Consider the following 22,688-nt stretch of genomic DNA (forward strand, 5'->3'; position numbering starts at 1 on the left):
TGTTTTTTTGTTGTTTTATTTTCGTTTGTAATTTCATTTAAACATTTTCTATAGTTACTAAAATTACTTATGCACTGTTTATTATTAATATTAGTTAAATATTATTGAAAATACATTAGTTGTTTTACGAAACAGTTTATAAACATCCTTGGTACATTTCGCTTTCACTCCTCAGCCATCCCGCTGCCGGATTTCTTTTCCCTCCTCTTATAATGCATTCCGGAAATGTTTTAAAACTAACAAATAAGTCTAGATTTAGTTACAGTTTTTGTTTCTCACTTAAATAAAGTTCCCCCCACTTCAATTCTCGCATTTATTTATTTATAATAATTTTGTGTTTCATTTGCCATACAATTTACGAACTTAGACGTAGATGCTTTTGTTGCATTTCTAATTCGATTTACAAGTTTGCCAAGTGCGCCTTTAGTGTTTATCGCTGCCCCTCGGATTTTACATCCCATATAATACACACGAGTCAGATTCTCTTTTTTTTTTTTTGAATGCTTATGGTCGCTTCTTTTTTTTTGCATTTTGAATGAAAATATATTCGTTTATTATTTATTTATAAAAGTTATTTACAAATTTATGTTTAATGTTTAATGAAATTCCCTACTTGATGCGAAGTAACTGTTTTCCTTTCGTTATCATAATTCTTGTATTCGTGTCAGAAATTATTGTAAAAACTTTTCAAGTGTGTGAGCATTTTTGTTTAGCTTACTTTAATTTCATTTTTTCGTGGTTTTTTTTATTTTTTTTTTTTTGAACTCAACAACAAAAGTGTATGTTACATAACGAGCCAGAGCCAGATTATCCCCAAAATGCCAAAGGCCTACAGACTATTTTTTGGCACCGAATCAAACAGAATAAAATTAAATTTACAGAATACAAATGAGTTGATTATAAAAAATACGGGCAAAACAATTGCACAACCCCAAATACAGTCGAACTTCGCTAACTGGCTAATTTGATGGGAGAAAAAAACAATTTGTTGGCGGACTAAAACATGGTGTTAAATTTAAAAACAATTTGCATGTGAAAGCAATAAATGCTCTTTTTACAAAAGCCTAAAATGATTACAAAATATGTTAAATTTAACAACATTTTTAGTTGGCAGCAAGCTATTGGTGTTCAAAATGAGTTAATGGTAAATTTTTTTAATCAGGATTGGAAAAAAATGATTAGCCATTTTTCTGAAGTTAAGGTGTTAAAGTAAGTTGTTTCTTTATTGTACAAATTTTCAAGTAGTGAAGTTCGACTGTAGCTCCTCTGGTTTAAGCTTCCTGCCACGCCCCCTTACTCGCCTGCTCCTTTTTATAGAACCGCATGCGAGGCTGGGGAAGCTGACCCGGTTACTTTTTGGAGCATTTGCATGAGCTGTTCGGTGGCCGACTGATTGGCCACCACTCCCACGCCCAAGCCCAGCACACCTGCACCACCACCCACTGAACCACCAGCCCCTGCTCCAACACCCGATGGCGGCGAGGAGATCGATGTGGCCGCCGAGGCCGAGGATGAGGACGACGGGGTCAGCGCCAGTTTGGATTCTGGGAGCAACAAAAGAAGCTGGATTAGATTCGGTTCGATTGTCTACGGACTGCCCTGCATACTGTCATCGCTCTCCAGGTAGGTGACATAGGAGTCGGTGCTGTCCGGATGGTGGTGTGAGGTGATCCCGGAATCCAGGCTGCTGCCTCCGGGCTGTTGGTTCGGCTGCTGGTTTTGGTGATTGTGCGGACCGCCAGGAGGCGGTGGGTGTTGGTGGGGAGGTCCTTGCGCCGGGTGCGAGTGCGGATGCGGCGGCAGGATTGGCATCCCGTTCAGGTCATAGCCATGCATCTGGAAGGGGAAGAGGAGAGCCATGTTTTAGAAAGGGTTACAATTTTATCTTATATTATATCCACGTTAATAAGCCTCCATTGAAACCTAACCAGTCAGTTTTTAAAGTTAAAATAAAACATATTCAAAGTCATCGCAGTGATAACAGCTCAACAACTCATTTATTATCCATTCATCATCGCATCACCAACTCATTGATATATTATTCTGAGCTTATTTTCAATAATTTTATCCGTCACGTATTTTTAATGAATCATAACCAGTTTTCAATTGTGTAAAATATTGGCATACAAAAAGCCATAGTAAACATTATGAAATCTAGTTTGGTGTTTTGAATTGCATTAAAAACAAACTAAACATGTTCGTGATTATGATTTTTTTAAAGTAGAGTTCCATACGCTAGTCATTCTCTCAAATAATAAGCACGATTAATAAATCAAAGATCCTTACCTGATTGACCAACTGTTGAAATGCGGGCGTGTGGGTATTGATCGCTCCATTGCTGTCGAGATCGGCGTGAAGGGCGAAGTCGCTTAAGGCTTTCCACGGCGGTTGATATGTCTGCACATCCAGACCCTGAAGATTTAGAGGGGAGTCATGTCGAACCGGGGAACTGGCTATCATCGGGATGCCCTGCATGGCGCCATAGCCCAACTTGCGACCCTCCTGGGAAAACCAAATTGAAATTATAATTTTAAGTTCATATTGTAGAAAGATGTAGTTACCTTCTCCTGCTGCATTTGCAACTTCATCTGAATAGTCTTCTTCTTGTCCTTGCAACGCTTGTTCTGGAACCAGACGCGGATAACTCTAGGGGAAAGACTTGTCATCTCCACCAGCTGCTCCTTCATGAGCGCATCAGGTCGCGGATTAGCATTGTAGCAGGTTCTAAAGGGGATAACAAATTTGATTATTAAACTCCACACTTTTCGTATTATTGTAATTTAAGTAAAAGTATCTTATAGAAGAGATTACTCACCTGAGCGTATGCAGCTGTTTCTCATTGAGCACGGTCCGAACTCGCGTTGGCTTGCCATCCGAGGGCCCTGAGGGTCGCTTTTCCCTAATACTTTTGTGTGAGCCCGATTCGCTGCCAGAATCTGCATAGAAATGGGTGAGAAAGAGATACGGAGATATTCCATTAATTTGTTTGCTATTTTCGGCATAAAATGAAACACTTTGAAGTGCCGTTGGGTAGATTGCTCGCTTGCTCTTGGGGTTCTTGTATGAATGTATGACTATTCGACACAATTGCACCCAAAAATATCGCCAAATGTTTAGGGTTCCGTATGGGGAGATCAAAGGCACACGCGCATCGATCTCTGGTAATTAAGTCGTGTTTCACAACCCCCGAAACAAGGCGTTATCTAGTTGTTGATCGTACAGATCGATCGCTGATTTCTATCGGGGCGGTGTGGTTCTTTTGAAGGAATTGTTCTCTCATTCTATTCTTGTCAATTGCTGGCAAATTGGCAAAAACTCTTACCAAAATTGGGTCAATTTGTTCGAGGGTTTTATTTAAGGAGTAAATATGCAGAGAAATAACTTTGGTTGCTAAATATCGAAACGAAATTAACATATTTCTCCCAGTGCCGAACTTCAAAGAGCCGCGACCGCTGCGGTTTGGCAAACACTCGACCAGACTGCATGCCGTTTTCGAGTTGAGCACAAACAAACAATCCGGCTAGTGGAACTATGAATGGTGCGCTATGCTATCCGACTGGCTGATTGATCATACGACCCGTCGATCGAAGTCAGTCAAACAAAAGACCAATTCCCAAGAAGTTGCTTGTCAATGTTTGCCCGCTTGAACGCATCGATGCAATGTGGAGTTTTTGTTTGCCCTGGCAGCTAGTTTTGCTGTTGTTGTATTTTTTTCTTTATTTATTTGGAGCCCTTTGCAAAATGAGAGGGGTTGGTGAAGGGGGGTGTACCGCCACACAAGTTTGGCATCCATCGTTTGACATCGCCGCCCCATGTTGATAAGGTGCCTTTTCGACCTGCCTGAGCTCCAGCTCCAACGCCATTCCCTCGCTTTTCACCGTTCTGGTTAAACAATGAGATTATGTTGACGATATGGTTTGACAATTGTCGTACATTGTTTGACGTTTGCCGATTCCTATTGACTCTGCTATATCACTTACAAGGATGTAACGCTGTTTTTCTAAGAACAAAACACGAGCACAGCGCTTTTGTTCGATGCCGAACTGTGTGCTTATTTGTTGTCCATAGTCGGGGCTCCATTCCCGTTTCCACGTTTCCATTCACAGAACCAGACCAATTTGGGCTAATTAGGATTGGCAATCTTTTCGGTGGAAAGCGAATGGAAAAGACGGGGAAATGGAGCAATGAATGGGTTGACTTTTCGCCTCGGGGAATTCAAATGGTCGATAGTAGAAATGGGACTTGGGACTTTGTAAGGTCCATAAAATATGCGACAGTATTGCAGATGTTGCAAATGCTGAGAAGTTCTAAAGCTGAAGACAAGGAACAAAAGAGGACTGTAATTTCTTCTTTATTTATTAGTAAAGTTCGCATTTATTCCTTTCACAAAGTTCTTCTTAATTTTTATCACATTATAAAGATTTTATGACTTGAATCTCTTGAAAGAAACAAATATATTAAGTTACGTTCTTTTACAACAAAGCTGACGAATGACACATAGAGTTGGCATCAAAGATGGCTAAAAGATGATATACAACAAGACAAGAAAACTAACGAGATAATATTTAGTTACACTGTCAACTAAAAGGACAAACAATAGAAATACTTTCAGGCACGAGGACCATCCCCAATGTGAAGAGCCACAGATGAAGGGTTGTTAAAGTAAATAAACAAATCTGAAACCCTACGAACTGATGCCCCAAAGAGAGCAACCCCCATGCCAAGCATGGGGGACCTCTTGAGGTCGCTAAATCAAGGGCCAAGAGTGACACTCACCTGACATTGAACCCAATTCGCTGGAATGGTTGTTATTGCTAAGGTTGGTGTTGTTGTTGTTACTACTGCTAATATTGTTGTTGCTCTCCACCGAAGAAGAAGTGAGGCTGCTCTGCGACGATTTCTCCAGCACATCGTGATCCTCCTTGCAGTACAAAGCTCCGGCATCGCGTAACGCGAATTCATCACCTAAAATTCCAGGTAAACAATCGGTTATTTGATGTGTAAATAAGTGATAAGGGGAAAAGGGGGCTGAAGAGATGATGAGAGGATGGTGGAGTATTGCTATTAAATAAATAATAAACTCACCTGGCAGCAATTGTCGCGCACACGCGGAGCATCGAAAGCACTCGATGTGAAAGATTTTCGTTTTGGCCCGCATCACAAAATCATTTTTGCTGAAGGAGTTGCCGCATTTATCACATTTTGTACCAAATAATCTGAAAATATTTGAATCGTAAAGAAGTTTTAGAATATTCTTAATACGTAACAATGAAATTATATATATTCCTATACTAAGGAAACAATGTTTTATATTTCTAATAACCTTAAAATAAAAACACATTTTTAAAGGTACACATTTTATAAAAATACATAAAAATAATTGAATATTTTCTTGAACTAAAAGAGATGGCCAAAAATCAAATAAAAATCCCATGATTAGTGCTTGTAAACAGCCTTGAATGAGTTCAACGGCGGGTGAATTCGAGAAGGGGGTGTTCGCAGAGCTTGTTTATGGCTATAAAATAAAATTCTTTTGTCAGTGCCGACATCGATGACCGAGGCGACTGTTCATCAATCATCTGAGCGTGCAGTGTGTGTGTATCAGAGTGTGTATGGTTGTGGAAAAGTGTTAATTTATAGCTTTGCACGTGTTAATCAATTATTCAAAGATTTGCATGGCAAATAGTTGCGACTTTGGTCGCCGGTCGCCGGCTTTTACGATGGCAAAACAAAAAAACGGCTCAAACACGGTTTTTATTGCACGTCATACATTTAGCGATGATGAAACCGGCAATGAAGTCCCCGGCTACTGGACCAGCTGTTGATTAGAACATAGTATTTGCCTTTTTGTTGTGTTGGCATCGGCGGGCTAATTGGCTGGGCTAACAAGGCTGGCTAACAACGGTGCCTAAACGTTTGCCGGACGCTACAATTGGAAATGAAAAGGCCAAGCGAAGCGCATGACATGGAGTGTTTGCCTAGGGCTTAGCAAATAGCTTTCAAATGCTGTTGGGTTCAGTGGAAATTAGATAATGTCTATGAGCTGCAGGGGTTTCCTTTACTCCTTAACGCTATGAAATTGTTTACGAATTGAGAAATAATGCAGATTATCTGCATTAAATATAATTTAAATTTGATTTTAGCTCACCTAACATAATCACGCTTGCAGTAGGTCTTGCCATCGCGAACAAAACACGTACAGCTTTCGTCCAGGAATTGCCTGCACTCCTGGCATTTCAGACACGCCGCATGCCACTCGAGATCGGGGGCAACGCGCAAGATATACTGATCGTGGATCTGGCCGCCACAGCCAACGCAGTGAGATAGCCTTTGTTTTTCTGCAAGAGAAAATGTTATATTAATATTGATAATACGGAAATGATTTAATCTACCAATGAAACTCATTCATCCAAATGAAATTAATTGCTTTATACTTTTCCTTATCTATCCTTAAATACCAACAAATTTGTGTTTACCGACGGCAAAAGTAACAGCCACCAACTAAGTTGTTTCTCTCTAGCAACTTTTCCACCTTAAGTTTTCATTTGCTTGCCTGTGCAGTTTTCTTTTATTTTTTTGGCACAAACTTAAATTCATTTTGCCAATTATGCCTTTGGAAACGTAAACAAATAGCAAGTGAGACAGCAAAGACGGCGCTAATTAACAAACTGTTATCAAATAATCCGAGTTTTCCCTGTTTACCCAAGTGCCGCACTCTCCGGAGTCCGGAGTCCGGAGTCTATAGCCCTTAGACCGTCGTCCGGACTCCAAAGGCAAAACTTTTACTGCCAAAAAGTTTCTCCCTTTTTCGGATGGGTCTTTGGCGTTTTTCTGGGGGAGAAAACATTTGAAAAATTCATAAATCCTGGCCAAGCCAAGTGAAACGCAGCAACCATTTTCAAGTATTTAAGTTGAACAATTTCCCTCCACTTCGTCTCGTTTTCGTTTTTCCTCCTTTTTTTTGTTGGCCAAACTTTAGCTGGCAAAGGAATGAGGAGAAAAAATCAATGCAATCATTGCCACATTATGTACAGGCCACACCCTCCCCGCACCCCGTTTTCTGACTATGTGCTGCTGCTGTAATCCTTGGCAGAGGGGCAAAAGCAAAAAAAACGAGAAAGGAAAACTTTTTCCCGGCTGCTGTTGAAAAATTAAGAAAAACTTTGACGCGCGTTTAGCACGTTTTAAATGTTTCGTTGCCCCACACACACTCACACTGACACGCACACACATTCGGAAAACAGAGAAAAAAATTGCAAACACACACATTCGTGCCCAGATAAAATCTGTATCTGTTGCCTTGCTTGTATCTTTGTATCTTTAAACGTGGCCGCGTATCTGGGTATTTCTTTTTTTCTTCTTGTTTTTTTTTTTGGGGGGGAAAGAGAGTGGTAAGGGGCGGTGGGTCTGCTGAGGGGGCGGGGCTGTGTGTATATGTATCTGGCGTATCTTTCGCACTCGCTGTAGCTACACATGAATTATTTATAAAGGCGGAGCAGACAAGTTGCTGCTGCCGTTGTTGTTGTTCTTATTGTTGCCGTTCCCTCCGTATATTCTTTTCCTTATTTTTTCGCCAATTTTTGTAGGTTTATATTTTTTTTGTATACCCTTTAAGGGGGCATTGGGATCTTGGTAAGAAGCTTGTTAAGTTTAAAATGGGAATAGGATAAGTTAATGATATTAATAAGTTCATTTTTAATTGGTTATATTTATTGATATCATACGTTATATAATTTAACAAGAGAATTTTATATTTTCTTTATTTTAGAAATTTTATCTAAAATCGTAGTTTTAGAATATACCCTATAAGGGTATTCTCAAGCTGCTTTTAATCTCTTCAAAGAAAAGCCATCGCACTTGGCTTGTATTTGTTGTTCTTCAAGCTCCAAGTACTTGGGATTCGGATTCGGATTCGGATTCAGACAGGCGGACAAACTGACAGCTGGACGGAATGAGGGACTGACAAACGGACAAACGGACAAACAGACGGAGAGCCGGCATTTACTTCCATGTTTCAGCCTCCAATTGCTGCGAATCTTTTTCTTTTCTTTTCCCCTGCCTTGGGGGCATGTGCGCCTTTTTTCTTGTTTTTCTTTCTATTTATTTCGTTTTATTTTTTTTTTCTTTTTTTCTGCCTTCAAAATGTTGCCATATAATGCTACCCTATATGGACATGTGTGTGCGCGTGTTTTTGGGGAGCCACCATTTTTGCCGTTTTTTTCTTCTTTTTTTGGCCATTTCTTTTGTTGTGCGTTCCTTTGGCCAGTTGTTTTTGCTGTATTTTTTTCCTTCCTCGAAGTTTGTATGAATTTCTGACATTTATTTGTGCAAGTGTGTGTGTGTGTGTGTGATTTTGGGATCTATGTATTGCTTGCTCCTGTATTTTTGGGCAGAGAGACAGGGATTGGAGGAGCTTCCGTTGCCTTAATGATCCTGCGCAGTGTTCGTTTTCATTTTTCTTTTGGCACCCATACAACCATACACACCAGTACACCCACACAGCTATACGCACTCACACAGCCGCAGCCATTATGGCTGTAATGGGAATTTAAGCGCAACTCCTGCGCCTGTGTGTTGCTTTTCCGTTTGGGGGGTTTTTCCGCTTTTGTGGCGTATCTTTTGCATGTTATGTTGCCATTTTGTTGGCACCCCACCAGTCAGTCACCACCCACCAACTACCACCCACTCAAAGCGCCCCCGCCCTCTTTTTCCTGGGGGTTGACGCGCCGCGGTTCTTTTATTTTTTTCTGGTTTGTGCTTTTTTTTTTTAGGATTTTTCGGTGCGGCACACATTGGACCAAAATGCAATTTTGTCTCGTGTTGTCGTCTATGAATTTTTCGACTGTGTCGGCGGTTTCTCTTGGTTGTTGGTGGGTTAAGGTGGGGCACGGTTGGGGGTTTAATGCGTGGTAAAGGGGCTGTGGCACATGCGGCAACTGCGGCTTTTTCACTTTTAACGAGGAAAACGCTTCGCAAGCTGCGTGTTTCCCATTTTTGCCTGTCACTTCTGTTTCTTCCTCATTCATTCACTCTTTTTTTTTGTTGTTGTTTATTTTTATTCGTACTCTATATCTTTTCCATTTAAATAACGAAGCATTTTCCATGACTCTATGCCAGCTACACTTGATCTTGGTGGGCCATGTTCACGTTTTTATGCTGAAAGGTGTTCAAGTTTTTAATGGCCGCACCTTTTTGGCCATTGCTCTTGACCTCCGCAACCTTTATGGGGTGTTGCATATGATGTAATTGCTTGTCGATCGGAAAGACCTTGTTTAGCATTGTCGTGGGGGGTTCTGTGGGAACTCAGACAGTTGGGTTCTCAGTCTAGCTGGGTTCCTTGGGCTTGGCCTGGCTTTGATTTACTTAAATGGAAAGGGATTTCGAAAAGTGGGAGAAACATTTTCTTTAAAAGCGTAGAAAAGGTGCATTTCCCAATGAAATTACTCTGTTTGAACTCAAAGTAACAGCAACGGGACCAATTAAAAGTACCTTCAAAGCTCTTTTATCTAAATTACACGAGTAAAGTTCTGTGTCTCTGATGGATTGATAGATGAATTCCACTTTGATTTGGTCTTGATCTATTGATCTCCGGGAAATTGATGGCTAAGCAATAAACATATCAAGGAATTCGTGCCAAGAAACGCCCACCGAGAAGTGAACTGAAGATAGTGGATGTCCCGCAGTCCTCCTCCGGTTTTCTGTCTCGCTTCTTGGCCCGCTACCCATCTCACTTGCACTGGCTCTTATCAATGTCGGCAATCTTTCAAAGACCACAAAAAAAAAAGGGGGGCTGAAAATGAGGGAACAAGTAAAATTGCAGTCAAATCAACTCGGGCTACTTCACAGATACAGATACAACAGCAGGCACGCTCACAGATACAGATACATTGCAATGGCTGCCCAGCATCTTCGTTTTTACTCTTTTTTTTTTTCTTTTCTTTCTTCTTCTTCTTCTTACTGTTGCTCGACAAGGGGCAACATGCAAAATGCAAAGCATCGATAAGATACGTTTTGGCCAGACTCTACACTGTCTTGGCCACAAACGCAAATGAGGGGCGAAAAAATTATGGAAGCTCCGCCGGATATGGGCGCGATTTCAAAAGCCACTACTGTTTGTGTCTTTGCCAAGGGACGGGGGCCAGCGGTGGGCTAAGGGCACCCTTTGATTTATGGCATATTTGTCATAAGGTAAATACAAAGCGCAGTCACACAGCGAGTATCGCTTTTTAGGTGGGATAGCAAGTGCCGCTTCTTTTAACTAGGAATTTCACATGATCATAAACGAAGGTGGGAGTACACCGCAGAAAAACCTTATTTTCTATCTAAAATATTTCTATTTATTGTCATTGCTTTCTGAAAAAAAATCCCCAACTTGTTTTCGACTTAACAAAACTAAAAAAAAAGTAGTGAGGCAATCAGCTCGTGACTTCTTGGAAAATTTGTCATTTTTCCTGGAAGCTGTTGTGGGATTCTTATACGAGCTGAACCCGAGAGGTTCATTCATTTCTGTCTTGTTTTATTTTTTGTTACCTGTGGAACGATTTAAAAAATTAATGATGACAGGCGGCGAGGACGAAACTTCGGAACACGTGCCCCTTTGGATGTTCCTGAATTTCTTTCCTCTTTTTTGTTCACCTCTGGCTGGACAATTCGAATTCACATTTTGACAGACTCATCAATTTTGTAGATACGAGCGAGTGAGAGCAGGACTGGGATTGGAAGGGGAGTAGGTGAAGGAAGGGCTTTTGGCCACTGATTAGGCCATGTTTTGTCGGCCAGGCTATTGTCTTTCGAGCGTGGGCTGGACAATCCCTGGTTTCCCTTTCTCACTCCAGCCACTTCAAAGGAAGTTCTGCGGCCTGTGATTCGTTTGTCCCCGAGAGTCTTTGATACCTACAATTGTGTCTGCAGTTTTGGGAATTTTGCATCTCTGACTCTGACTTAAGTTGGCTTAATTAAGTTCAGCTGTTCAGTTGCTTTGACAATGAACAACATTATCTTAAATTAGCCAATGGGTAAAAACCCCGAAAATCCCTCGCCACTGAGCTTTCCCGATCGATATTTTGTGTGTCTAAACTTTACTTTCTGTCTGGGTATGAATTTGCCTAATTAATTACACAAAACGTAGTGGCAAAAAGGGGTTAATAGAAGCTGAGTTTTCAATTTGGTTTAAGGGGAGGTCAACAATAAGGGAGCGCACTCGGATTTCATTGGGAGTGTTGGCGGAAGATTTGAGAGGAATGCACTTTTCGAATTAAGTGAAGCCAATAAAATTAGAACAAGGACAGCATCTAAACTTAAATAGTTTACAAGATTGGGTTATTGTTTTAATGCAAAGAGTTTACTAAGATAAGTAGTTGATGCTGCTTATTAGACTGGTTAGGGAGAATGAGAAATAATCTGTATTGAAAGCTCTCCTAAATCTGAAATGATGACGATGATTTAATTTTCAGTATTTATCAATCACGTTGCTTCCTTTTTTATTGACCCCTTTGTTTTCGTGTCACGCACCCATCCCCAGCATGGCTCTGTGTAACCCAGCAAGCGCAGCCAATAACTGATCAATGCAAACTGACTCTTCTGCTCAAATATGCATATAAAAAAGAATCAACATTGAGGAGAAGAAGGGGCTCAGAAAACACACAGCCCAAAGAAGCCGCCGCCAGGCAATCACTTTGAAGTGTTTGATTTTCGAATTGGCCGTCGCAGTTAACTGAATACGTCTGTTGTGGCTGTTCTTTTTCGTGTGTGTGTGTGTTTGTGTGTTGATGCTGCTTCTGCCGCTATTGGCGGTGGTGTTGGCTGTCGTTTTATTGAAGCCAAATTTGAATACTCGACAAGGGGAGATGCCATCGGCTGGCTGCTGAAGGCGCGACATCAAAGAGTGCCTGGACTCAAAATGGACATGGGCCTGCAACAATTTATGCCACATCCCCAGCTCCGGCGAGCGAGACAGCTCGATGCTGCTGCCGTGCCTGTGGATGTTGCTGTTGGCGTTGCCTTTGCTGCTGCTGCTGCTGTTGTGTGCTGTTGCATGTTGCAAGCTGGCTGAAGAACGGAAATGACCTTTTTTGTGTGTCGGCGGCTGAAAACAAAATGCCGATGTGCCCGAGAATCAAGGCTTGAATCTTGGTTCTCTTCTATGCACTTAGAGAAAAGGTCTAAGTAAGTATTCTACTAAATAACTTGAAAGAAATCCGAATTTTTGTAAGATTAAAAACAGGAAATAGAACAGAAATAGAAACAGATTTTAAGAGGTTAAACCTTAAATCTTTGTACCTATTCCCTAGACTTTAGTTTGCATTTTTCCAAGTGCATTCGATTCCCTGTTTTCCCATCTCCTTGCCCCTCTTGTGCTGCATGTCGCCGACAGATGACAAGAACCGATAGTGTCTTTTTTTTTTTTCATTTGAGCCTCTTCGACTGCAGCCAGAATCGCAGCGTCTGGGGCTGCTCTTTGGGCCCGGTTAAGTGATGATCATGATGGGTTATTAGGCAGGTTGCGTTGACAACGCATTTGTCTTTCAATGGGGACGCCGACGCAGGATTCTCAGCCAGCGATAAGCGGGCGACATTTATTTATGGTGTTTTAACACAAGGCGCCCCCTCTCAGCCAGCCCAACAAAAACCAACCAAAATAAAAACAAAGTAAAGTGAAAAATAAAAAACAACAACAAGCGCACCTCAGTCAAAGGAGAAAGCCAACCGAGCCGAGCCGTCATTTCAAAGTGTCAAATTAATGTCAGTAATGAACAAAAAAAATCCCCTCAAAAATCTGACTTTGATTTGACTGCAATTAAAGAGAGCCGCAGACAAAGAAGGAAAAATCTCTGACAAAAAGCAACTTTAGAGAAAACTACGTTGCTCGATGCAGTTTAGCCTTTTTCGGACGGAACGGGTTTGTGGTAACAAATTTGTTAATTGTTGATTTTCCTAGTGACCATTTTTAGTTTTTTATGCCAGCTGCGTTTTTGCATTTTTTGTGCATAATTTTGTTTTTTTTTTTTTTCTTTTTCTCGCATTCCCATTCCGATTTGCATATCCATATTTTGCCATTTTAATTTGTCTAATTTTTTATGGCTTTTGGTTTATCATAAATTGCTTTCGGCTTTTGGCTAATTAGAATGTTTGCGATTTGACCACATTTTTGCATTGCCAATGTCGTTGTTGTTGTTGTTGTTGTTGTTGTTCCTCTTCTTGGCTGTTTTTGTGTAAATATTTGACCTGGTGCGTGTGAACTTTAACAGTTTTTATGCTTTATTTGTCGCAAATATTGAGCAAACATGACAACACCAAAAGGTGGACCTCTGCCCTCTGCCTCTCTCCATACAACTCCTTTGCCTTCTCCTTAACTCCTTGCCCGGACATTCCGGGGCTTGTTTGCCTTTTGGCCAAGTTCTCAGTGTTTTTGTTGGCTTTTTTTTGGTTGTTTCTGCGCATGCGTGCACCTTTTGCACTTGAACATTGTCGCTGGTTGTAGTTGTTCTTGTAGTTGTTGGCGGTGTTGTTCTGGCAGTTGTACTTGTCCCAGATCCACCTATTTCTTGTTTTCTCTTGCGGCATTCAACATAAATAAAGCCGCAGCTATGAATATATTTTGGTTTGTAGAAAACAAACTTTACTAACCTTTACTAGTAATAAGATTAATCATATTTTTTTACCAACTTAAAAATGTTTGTCTTTAATCCATTGCAGATTAATTAGAAAATCTAATCAAGAAAATATGTCCTAATCTTTTGTGATTTTACAACTTTTCATGGTCAAAGCCTTAAGGCAATTCCTTCTGCCTCCATTTCGAGGTGTGTCCAAGTCAGAATCGGAATCAAAGCATATATAACTCTAGGTGGAGCAACTTCGCCTTGGATGCTGCAACACCGTTATAAAAACTTAAGACCTCATTAAAAGACGCCGCCTGCTTTATGGCACTCGAAGATCGAGTTGCCCATTTAACGCTTTGCCTGGCTGCCCCCTTTCTTTCCCCCACCAAATTGCTGGGGTCCTGTTGCCCCATAGAGTATTTAAAACCCCGACCGATTACGCACACGCAACTCCAAAAAAAAAAAAAAAAAAAAAAAAAAGAAAACAAAAGCAAAATAAAAATAAAAATAAAATAAGAGAGAAATATCGAAGACCGCCGACCGCCGACCGCCAAAGGCTTCCAGCCCGTGTTCATGCAAATTTTTAACTTCATTTCGGCTTCGTTTTGTTAATTAATTTATATTATTTTATTTGGGTGTCGTATACCAGACACACACACACACACACACATAGACTGGCTGCATCTCTCGATTTCTCAGTTTCTCAGTTTGTGTCTCTGTGTTCCAGTTGGAGAGTCTCCGAACGACAAATTTATATTTAATGAGCTTCATAAAATTTGAATTTCAAAGGAGCCTTGCACCGCAGCGGCATGTTTCGATACGAGAGACGTAGAGACCACAGACCTGAAGACCTCAAGACCCAAGATCAACTTGGACTGCAATCAACGCGATTGCAGGTTCGAAATGCGAGGTTTGAGGATTGAGAGGATTCCGATTCTGAATCCGAATCTGAATCCGATTCCTGCCGACCTGGCTGCGTTCCAATAAATTGCTCGGTTTTATGGCATTTTAAGTAGGCTGCTTTATGGCTCTCCATCTCGTCTCTCTTATTCTCACATTCCCCGACTTACTATCCCGGACTAGTTGCGAATCGGGATCGGGATCGGGATCGAGTTCTTGTCTTGAATCTTCTCCTCGCATGATTCACTTGCTGATCTGTGTGGTCGGTGGTGATCAGCCCGGGAAGATGTATTACCTGTGGTCTACCCACTTTTAGGCGGCGACAAAACGCTCGCCGCCAACTTCCTCATAAATTAAAGAAAAATACAAAATAAAGGCGGGCAGTCGTCTCATTGAGAGATCTTTGCGAACTTCTTCGACTCGTTTGGTCGGTTTCTCAACTTGGCTGGCTGGCTGGCTGGTAGGCAACAATTCAATTTGACATAATGAGCTACATTTTGTTTACAACGGCATACGCATGGGTGGCAGTTGGATTTATGTAGTGGGTGGAATTAAGATATGATTGGTTTGTTAGTATTTCTAAATCATTAAGTTGCAATTTAGACACTTAAAAGCCTAAGACAAAGTTGGCTTTAGGCCGAAAATGAATGACTTAACCTATAATTCACTTTTTGTTTTAAAGTTTTTGGTTAAGATCTAAGAAAAATCTGAAGTTTTTCCTTTTTCATTCAAGATTCTACCACACTCAGAGAACTCGATTTTGATTTGATCTAATTTGAGGAGTGTTATGATTTCCTCTGTTTTGTGGCAGCCAAAGAAACCAACGGTCTTTTGGCTATAAAATAGAGGCAGCAACTTGTTTGGCCTGTTTCTAAGCCTCCCGTTCACCGTCTCCCTTCCCTTTTGCTTCGTAACCCGGTAAGTTTGCGTCTCTTTCTGTCTGGCCGTGGTGTGGCAACATTTCAATTTGACATAATGAGCCGCAAGACCAAGTTGCAGGTAGAGATGTTTGAGATGGCTTAGTTGGACCGACAAAGCCATATACCATTATGCCAACCATTGGGGTACGTTATCCCGTCAAAATATTGTCAGGTAACTAACGGTAATTGCGGCTGCGGCTACCGTCTGGCGACGCGTCTGCCTTAAGACCCGATCCCTAATATCTATATATATTCATGTATAATAACTGAATGAGTCGCCCCGTGGCGCGACATTCGAAATTGGTCTCGCCTTTCGAGACCGGGGTTATGGATTTCATAAGTCTGGCCCTCGGCGGGCGGTCCAACCTGTTGAAGCGGCCACTTGACATTGAGTGGAGTGGCCCTAAATGAACAAACAAGATGGATCTGGTGCAACCCCCGAGTGTAATGGGATATGGCCACTGCCACACTACTGCTCTTCAATTTGATCTTAATTTTTTTGGTTTTCGGTTTGGATTTGGATTATGCAATCTGTTCAAGTGGCGTCTGGGATTCTCTGATTCTCAACTGACGGCCAACTGACGCCAGCGGCAAGTATTTGAAGTCCCCCATAAAAGTTTGTTTTTCTAGGCAGCCTCTGCATTCTTGTCTTCTTCTTTTTACGGGGTCTTACCTAAGGTTCTTTTTATTGTCTTTCATGCTTAATTAGTCATTAAAACAAGGGTTATAAAAGTGACACTCATAAAGGCAGCGGCTAGAGTGGGTATGTGGCCAGAATTAAAGCTTTAAAAACGACGCCATTAAAAGTGGCCACCGCATTGCATGCAACACGCCAAAATGCCACACGGGGGATACATCCCCCTGCATCCGGTTGCACCTGAGCAGTGCCCACCTCACACTCAGCGCTGCTATAGTATGTATGTACGTATCCGAATTATATATATATATGTACATATGTACCTTTGGCCAGGTGTCATATGGCGCAGCGGGTGCTCCACCGAAAATCCCAGCGGGAAATGCAAAACGCTCGCCACTCTTAATGAGCGCCTGGAGAGAGGCACGAGTTTTCCCCCATCCACAAAGCTGCCATTTCCCGGGCTCTGGGGCTCCTCCCGGTTTTTTTTTTTTTCGAATCCTCACGCGATAAACGGGCGTGGCACGTCAGTTGTTCTTTTATTTTCTGTTTGGTTAACTCCCAACTAATTTCTGGCCTGCACATTTATCAGTTCTCCGCTTCTCTGGTTTCGCCCTCCTGTCTCCTCAACTCTCTCACCGATTTCCCCAGTTGAAATTTAATATTTTTTTCCCTGGCCCAGCAAACAGTAGCCGCCTCTCTCACCTTGACAAGCTGCTGACACCTTGAATGAACTTTACAAAAAAAAAAATTATGAGAGAGAAAAAACAACGCGGAGAATTTAAAAAAATTTTAATTGCACTTTAATAGTCGTTGGCGGCTGCTTTAATATGCCCAATTTGGGCGGGGGACTTTAAGAATACCTTGAAATGCATTAATTAGGTTAGAGAGCTCCAGCGAAGTCACATTTCAGCTAAAAATAACACGAAATGGAATATTTTGCATTAAAACGAAGAGCGAGTACTTTAATCAGGTCGAGGCTTTTGCAATCACATCGATACTTAAAGTTTCGAGCTTCCATTTTCCTTAAAGTGTTCATAAAAATGGAAGTTTAAGGTCTGGTTTTTGGTGTCAAAAACCAAAAAGTAAGCGAAATTTGAATTTGCCATTCCCAAAACATATACATATTATTAGTTTCTAATGAACGTGCTTTCCCATGATTATCACCTGAGACTCCTTCTTGGCTAATCACCTAATCAGACCTCCGATATAGCTGTTTTTATTTGTCTCATCCACGAACGGAAATTCCAGGCATAATTCTCTAATTTCTCAACTCAGCGAGCTGTGTTAATTAATGCAAAAAAAAGGCCAAGATCGAAACTGAAATGAGAATATACCTGGTTCCAGAGGCTGGGAGTTATTTTTTGTGATATCTGCCAACTGTCTTCTAGACCAGGCTGTGGCACACAGACACAGATTTCAAATGAGACGGGGCTCTGGAGGTGACACAAGGCGCAGGCGCAGGCGCACAGCTGTCTTGGGTCCGAAAACTCAGTCAGGTACGGGCCAAAACTCCCGGCCATAACATAACATATTGATCTAGTGCCGGAGACTGAAGTGCAAAATCAGATAAGCTTTGGGATTTACGTTACTGTCTGCTCTCTCCCTTTTTTGGGTCTTTGGGTTCAGCTCGGGGAATTTATGGATTGCGCCTAAATAACTTTATCACACCCCAAGCAGCAGCGGCAGCAGCAGCAGCAGCAGCAGGGTTTCCAAAATAAAACTCACCGGAAACGGGAAGGCACAGAAAAATATATGTCAGCCAGGGACAACAGGAATTTGGATAGGAACTCGTAAAATATAGATAACGTCTGTCTGCCATTGGCACACTAATGGGTGTGGCTCTCCTGTTGTTGTTATTTGAAAAAATTTCCCTAACTTAAAGCTTAATATGAGTGGATAAAGTCATAGGGAATGGTTAGAAATATTCAAAAAAAAAAATCAAAATATGATTTATCTAAATTTCTAACTTAAAAAAGTGAAGAGTGAAAAGTGAAGAGTCTCTGACAAAAAGCCTAAAACTAAACCTATGACGATCCACACAAATATTCAATCAATTTTCAGCCTTAACCCAGAGAAACTGGCAATAGCTAACTATTAAAATAAACTAAACAAAAACAATACGACGAAATTCCATAAAAACTCGATCGAAGCACGTTTAGAATGGTCAATATAATTAATTTTATGGCACTCTAAACCGAATCTCGTTACGTATACGAAACATCTTTTCCTTTCACTGACGTTTCGGCAACTCTATAAATAAACAACAGATCTGTGATCTATGGCTAACTAACCCGCGCTCGTCTGAAAGCTTGGTTCCATTCTTCTTGATCGGCGACAACTTAACCTTATATGGCCGACGATTGACACTTAACAAATTATTTCAAAAATTATTTCAACTCTTTTTGTGCATTGGCTAAATATTTGCCCAATCAATTTTTCACAATTAACTTTCGAAAAAGGTTTTGTTGTTTTTAATGTTTGTGTTTATTCAACGAAAATACAAATTAGCATACGATGAGTTGGGCTGGCGAGCAATTTAAATGGAATTAATAAAAATTAGATTAGGGAATATATGTGCAAGGCTTTTGCCTTCGTGTTTCCCGCTAAACATTATTTATTCAAAGTTTTTTTTTAAGTTTTTTTTTAGCTAATTGGTAAACTATTAAAATAAAAATCGTTTGGTTTTTATGGCCGCAAATAATTGTCAATTTTTTATGGTCTTCAACATAAAGTTGTACAATTTTATGGCCAACGCAAACATGAAAAACTGAAACTAGTTCAACGCCCAGATGTATGCAACGATTTGTGATTTCATTAGGCATAGAGGCATTGAGGGGTAAACAAAAGCTGCGATTTCTTTTTGTTTCTACTATATTTAATTAATTTAACGACTACTTGAGAAGTTAGCAACGACATGTTGACTGGAGGCCTGGGCCTGTGACATGGAAAACTCATTAAAATGTTTACAGCGCTCAAAAAATCAACAAACAAACAGAACTCGCCTCGGAACCGAGTGAACTAACAAAGAGAGAGAGGAGTTGGCGGATACTAGAAGGGAAAACAAAAATTACAAAAACTGTTTTCATTTCAAATATCAACTTGAAACTACAAAAAACTCGAACTTAAAGTTTTGTCAGCTAACTCAAACACACACACAAACACACACCGATACTAACACTGATGGGGAGGAAAACTTTGTGAAAAGTTTTCAAATTAAAATGTTCAGACATTAAATATTTAGCAGCGTTTCATGGCCGACAACTAATTTGAATTTAAATTACAATTACAAAATTTCAATGCAATTTAAATGTTTTGCTGTTGGAAAACAAATGCTAGTATTGCATTTTTCCAGCCTCATTTATAATTCAATTTTCCCCTCAAACCATTGTGTTTGTGCTTATGATTATGATTTTTCATGTTTTCCTCTCTTTTTTTTGTAGATTTTTTTTGGTTTTGGCTTTTTTGTGTTCTGCGGTCGTGGGTTTTGGTTGGACAACTGTCAGCCAAAACATTTGTCACAATTTAGCATACGAAATAAAATTTGAATAAAATATCTACCTCTTTCTGTCACACACACAGACGGCATTTTTTAATGACACTCTTGGTTTATGAATATTATAAAATGCATTTTTGGTTCACAGCAGACTTTTGTCTAGTTGAAAAATTTGTCACATTATCGCATGAGATACATTTTTGATAATTTTCAGTTCTGTTTCTGTTTTTTTTTTTTGGGTTTCGTGCAATTGCTTGGCCGCGCGCTTAATTGCTCAACATTAAAATGTCATTCAACCGTTAATTGGCTTTTGTATTATATGTAAAGTGTGCTTAAAATAAAATACGGCTATAATTTAAAAGTTATTGCCATACAATAACAAAAACAGTCAGGTCGAGATTGGGTCTAAGCCAATTACAAAAGTTACTCAAAATAGATCTGGACTTGCAGATAGAACCTCAGAAATTCTTTCCATGGCATAAAACTTATCGTCCAATTTGTCAGTTAAGATTATTAATTTTTATTATTATTATTTCGTTGCTTTTAATTGTTTAAATTTCAGTCCTTCTTAGCCTTGTTCACATCAATTGGCAACATAAAAAAAAATATCTCAAGGCAAGAAAGAGTTCAACGCGTGCCTAACCTTTTTAATGGCTTTCGTATAAAAATAACTTCAGCCTTCATTACAAATAAACTTGACTAACAGTTCAAGATTTTCAGCTGGGAACCTTTGTGTCCAAGCCTTGATCTCTGATTTTTTGGTATCTCTCTGACCAAAACAAGTTAACGACTATGATTTTCGGTGCTGGCATTTGTTAACACGGCTTTTACCCATTTTATTGGGTTTTTATGCCTAAAACGGGCTTTTCCTATGTATTTTCTATATTTACGAATCGAGAAAGTTACAGTTCAGTGACTATACCTTTTTAATGACAATTTAATTTGGCAATTTTTATTTGGGGACTACGACAATGGCCATAAATAAGTCATTAACTGCTTTAAATAGCTTTATTAGCGGTAAATGATTCGACACTCTTGGTTGATCTAAGTAATGATATTAGCTGGGCTTGAAATGAATAGTTGGGACAGCTATTTAAAGAACCTTTTTATATGAAAACGAAAGTCTAAATACAGGGGAGATTATAGTTAATACGAGAAAGATAATAGCAATTAACTAGAATACAATAGCTGATGATTCAAGGGTGAATTGCCATTGCAAAACTATTGAAAAAACACAAAAGTTTTTAAAGCAAACAATTATATCTTGAAGATACAAAAGAACTATCTGCAAACTATGGCTTTCCCTTTGTTATTTCTTGTAGAAGAATGTCCCCTGGTAGATGATCGTGCTATCATAAGTATTAAATATCTTTTCTTCTTCTAAGATATATCCAGATTTCTGTACTCACTTATCACATCGTGTCCATGACAATCCAAATCCAGGTGATGGTTCATCACCAGCGATGGCTGTAATCCAGTTTGATTGTGGTTGTGATTGTGCAACGGTAGCTGGTGAGCCAAATGGCCACCAATCTCTGCCATTACCATATATTTGGCTGACAGGACACTCGGCGAAGCACACTCGAGATATTTGTGGGTTAGGGATCTTGAGAGCGAGCGCTTTTCGGTGCCACACTCAAGAAGTTTCCGGCATTGAGCAGGGATATATATATATATATCTCTATAACTATATTGTAAGGCACTTGTAGGGTTATTTATTCCATGAAGTTTTTTTTGAAACGACTCAATTATTACACTGGTTTTTCGGTGAATTTACGGATTAGTTACCGGATAGGCTATAGGATCTGTGTGCACACACACGCGATTTGTTCCAAAGGGATTTTCGTGGTTTAAGAGATTTAAGAGTCTCGCATCCGAAAAGGCGACGGCAATGGCAACGAGACGATGGATGTGGATGCTCGCGAAACGACGGCTATATAGTAGCGATGACGACAACAACCGACCAACGACGATGTCTGGCGTACAAACATGCTCACTGCACGGAGACTGTTGAACGACTAAACCGGTCGTCGTTTTCCGTACCGTACACCGTGCCGTTCGCCTCAGTGCCAGCCACTCACCCCGAAATGTATCTTGCAGATACTTCTGTTTGCCAGAGCAGTACGACTAGCTCTCTGTATTCGGGTGGGCATGGAGCATGCAGCTGCAACCGGTTCCGACGTTTTCACTGCTTTTTTTCGGATAGCCGACAACGACAACGACGACGACGACGACTCACTATATCTGGGGAGTTCGAAACAAGAACAGGTGTTTTTGTCGCACTCGCTCTCTGGGCATTGGTTTGGGTGCTCTGTCCTTATCGCACACCGTTCGCATCTCTCTTTCTTTTCAGTTTTGGAGGGCGCCTTTTCTAAATGGCGGCGAAGCGGGCCAATCGGTTGAATGGACTGCGCATGATCGACTCCAGCTGTGAGATCCACAATCCACAAATGGAGGCAGTCAGAAGGTGGACTCACATCCTTGCCATCCCAGCTCCTTGCTCCTTGCTGGCCTTTTGTTTTGCCAATTTCGCTTTTGGTTTTCGAAGTTTGTACTACAAAATGGTTGCACTTGTAAGCAAGCGCACCTCTTTCTCTTCCACCCCAACAGCTTGCCCCCCCCAGAAATTGTTGTAATGCGCTTGTCGAACTTTTCGGCTATAACCCTGCTGGCCTGGCAACCCCCCCTTCCCTCCTCACCTGGCCCGTCTCACCTGCCCCGTCTTGACTTGGTTCTTGCGGTCTGAAGGCGTCTCGTTTTCGGGTGTGCTGCAACATCATAATAATTATTGATCTTTTGATTTTGTCTTCTGGTTTTTCGGGAAGCGCTTCAATCTCCGGCACTGTTGCTCCTTCAAGGCCCTGTTGCAATTTTAATGACGTCCCCCATACGGCAATTTATATATATATTTAGGTGGTTGTAGCGGGGGTTGGGGGGTGCATGTGTCTGTGTTGCGGTTAGCAGTTCGTTGACTTGGCACCCAGTTGCCAACATTTGCTGGCCGATGATTTGTTGTAATGTCAGTTACCAGTTAGCATCTACGACTCTTGGGATGCACTCGGAAAAATTGGTGTCTAATAAATTTCAAAAATATTTCAAATTTAAGCCAATTTTATATTTATTTTGATAAGCTTAAAGTT

The 22,688-nt window shown here is 40.7% G+C and overlaps 1 protein-coding gene across 1 annotated transcript; it reads right to left on the reverse strand.

Moving 5' to 3' along the window:
• Nucleotides 1-1,091: 1,091 nt before the first annotated feature.
• Nucleotides 1,092-21,583, reverse strand: LOC108107010 (insulin gene enhancer protein isl-1). The gene is made up of 9 exons (XM_017214354.2): nt 20,958-21,583; nt 6,149-6,338; nt 5,086-5,216; nt 4,777-4,965; nt 2,816-2,936; nt 2,562-2,724; nt 2,287-2,502; nt 1,608-1,836; nt 1,092-1,544 (listed from the first exon to the last, which is right to left on the reverse strand). Exons 1-9 carry the CDS (start codon nt 21,094-21,096, stop codon nt 1,312-1,314), a joined length of 1,611 nt encoding a protein of 536 aa, XP_017069843.2. The 5' UTR covers nt 21,097-21,583; the 3' UTR covers nt 1,092-1,311.
• Nucleotides 21,584-22,688: the final 1,105 nt, after the last annotated feature.

The sequence above is a fragment of the Drosophila eugracilis genome, unplaced genomic scaffold (assembly GCF_018153835.1).
Source record: "Drosophila eugracilis isolate 14026-0451.02 unplaced genomic scaffold, ASM1815383v1 contig_952, whole genome shotgun sequence".
NCBI classification, from domain to species: Eukaryota; Metazoa; Arthropoda; class Insecta; order Diptera; family Drosophilidae; genus Drosophila; species Drosophila eugracilis.

Bases quoted from the DNA above. Each gene is read 5' to 3' on its own strand.
- LOC108107010 (XM_017214354.2), bottom strand. From the start codon at position 21,096: ATGGTAATGGCAGAGATTGGTGGCCATTTGGCTCACCAGCTACCGTTG. The intron at 2,937-4,776 runs GTGAGTGTCACT...ATTTCTATGCAG, and splicing joins CGAATTGGGTTCAATGTCAG to ATTCTGGCAGCGAATCGGGC. The intron at 1,545-1,607 runs GTATGCAGGGCA...TGTTGCTCCCAG, and splicing joins CTACCTGGAGAGCGATGACA to AATCCAAACTGGCGCTGACC.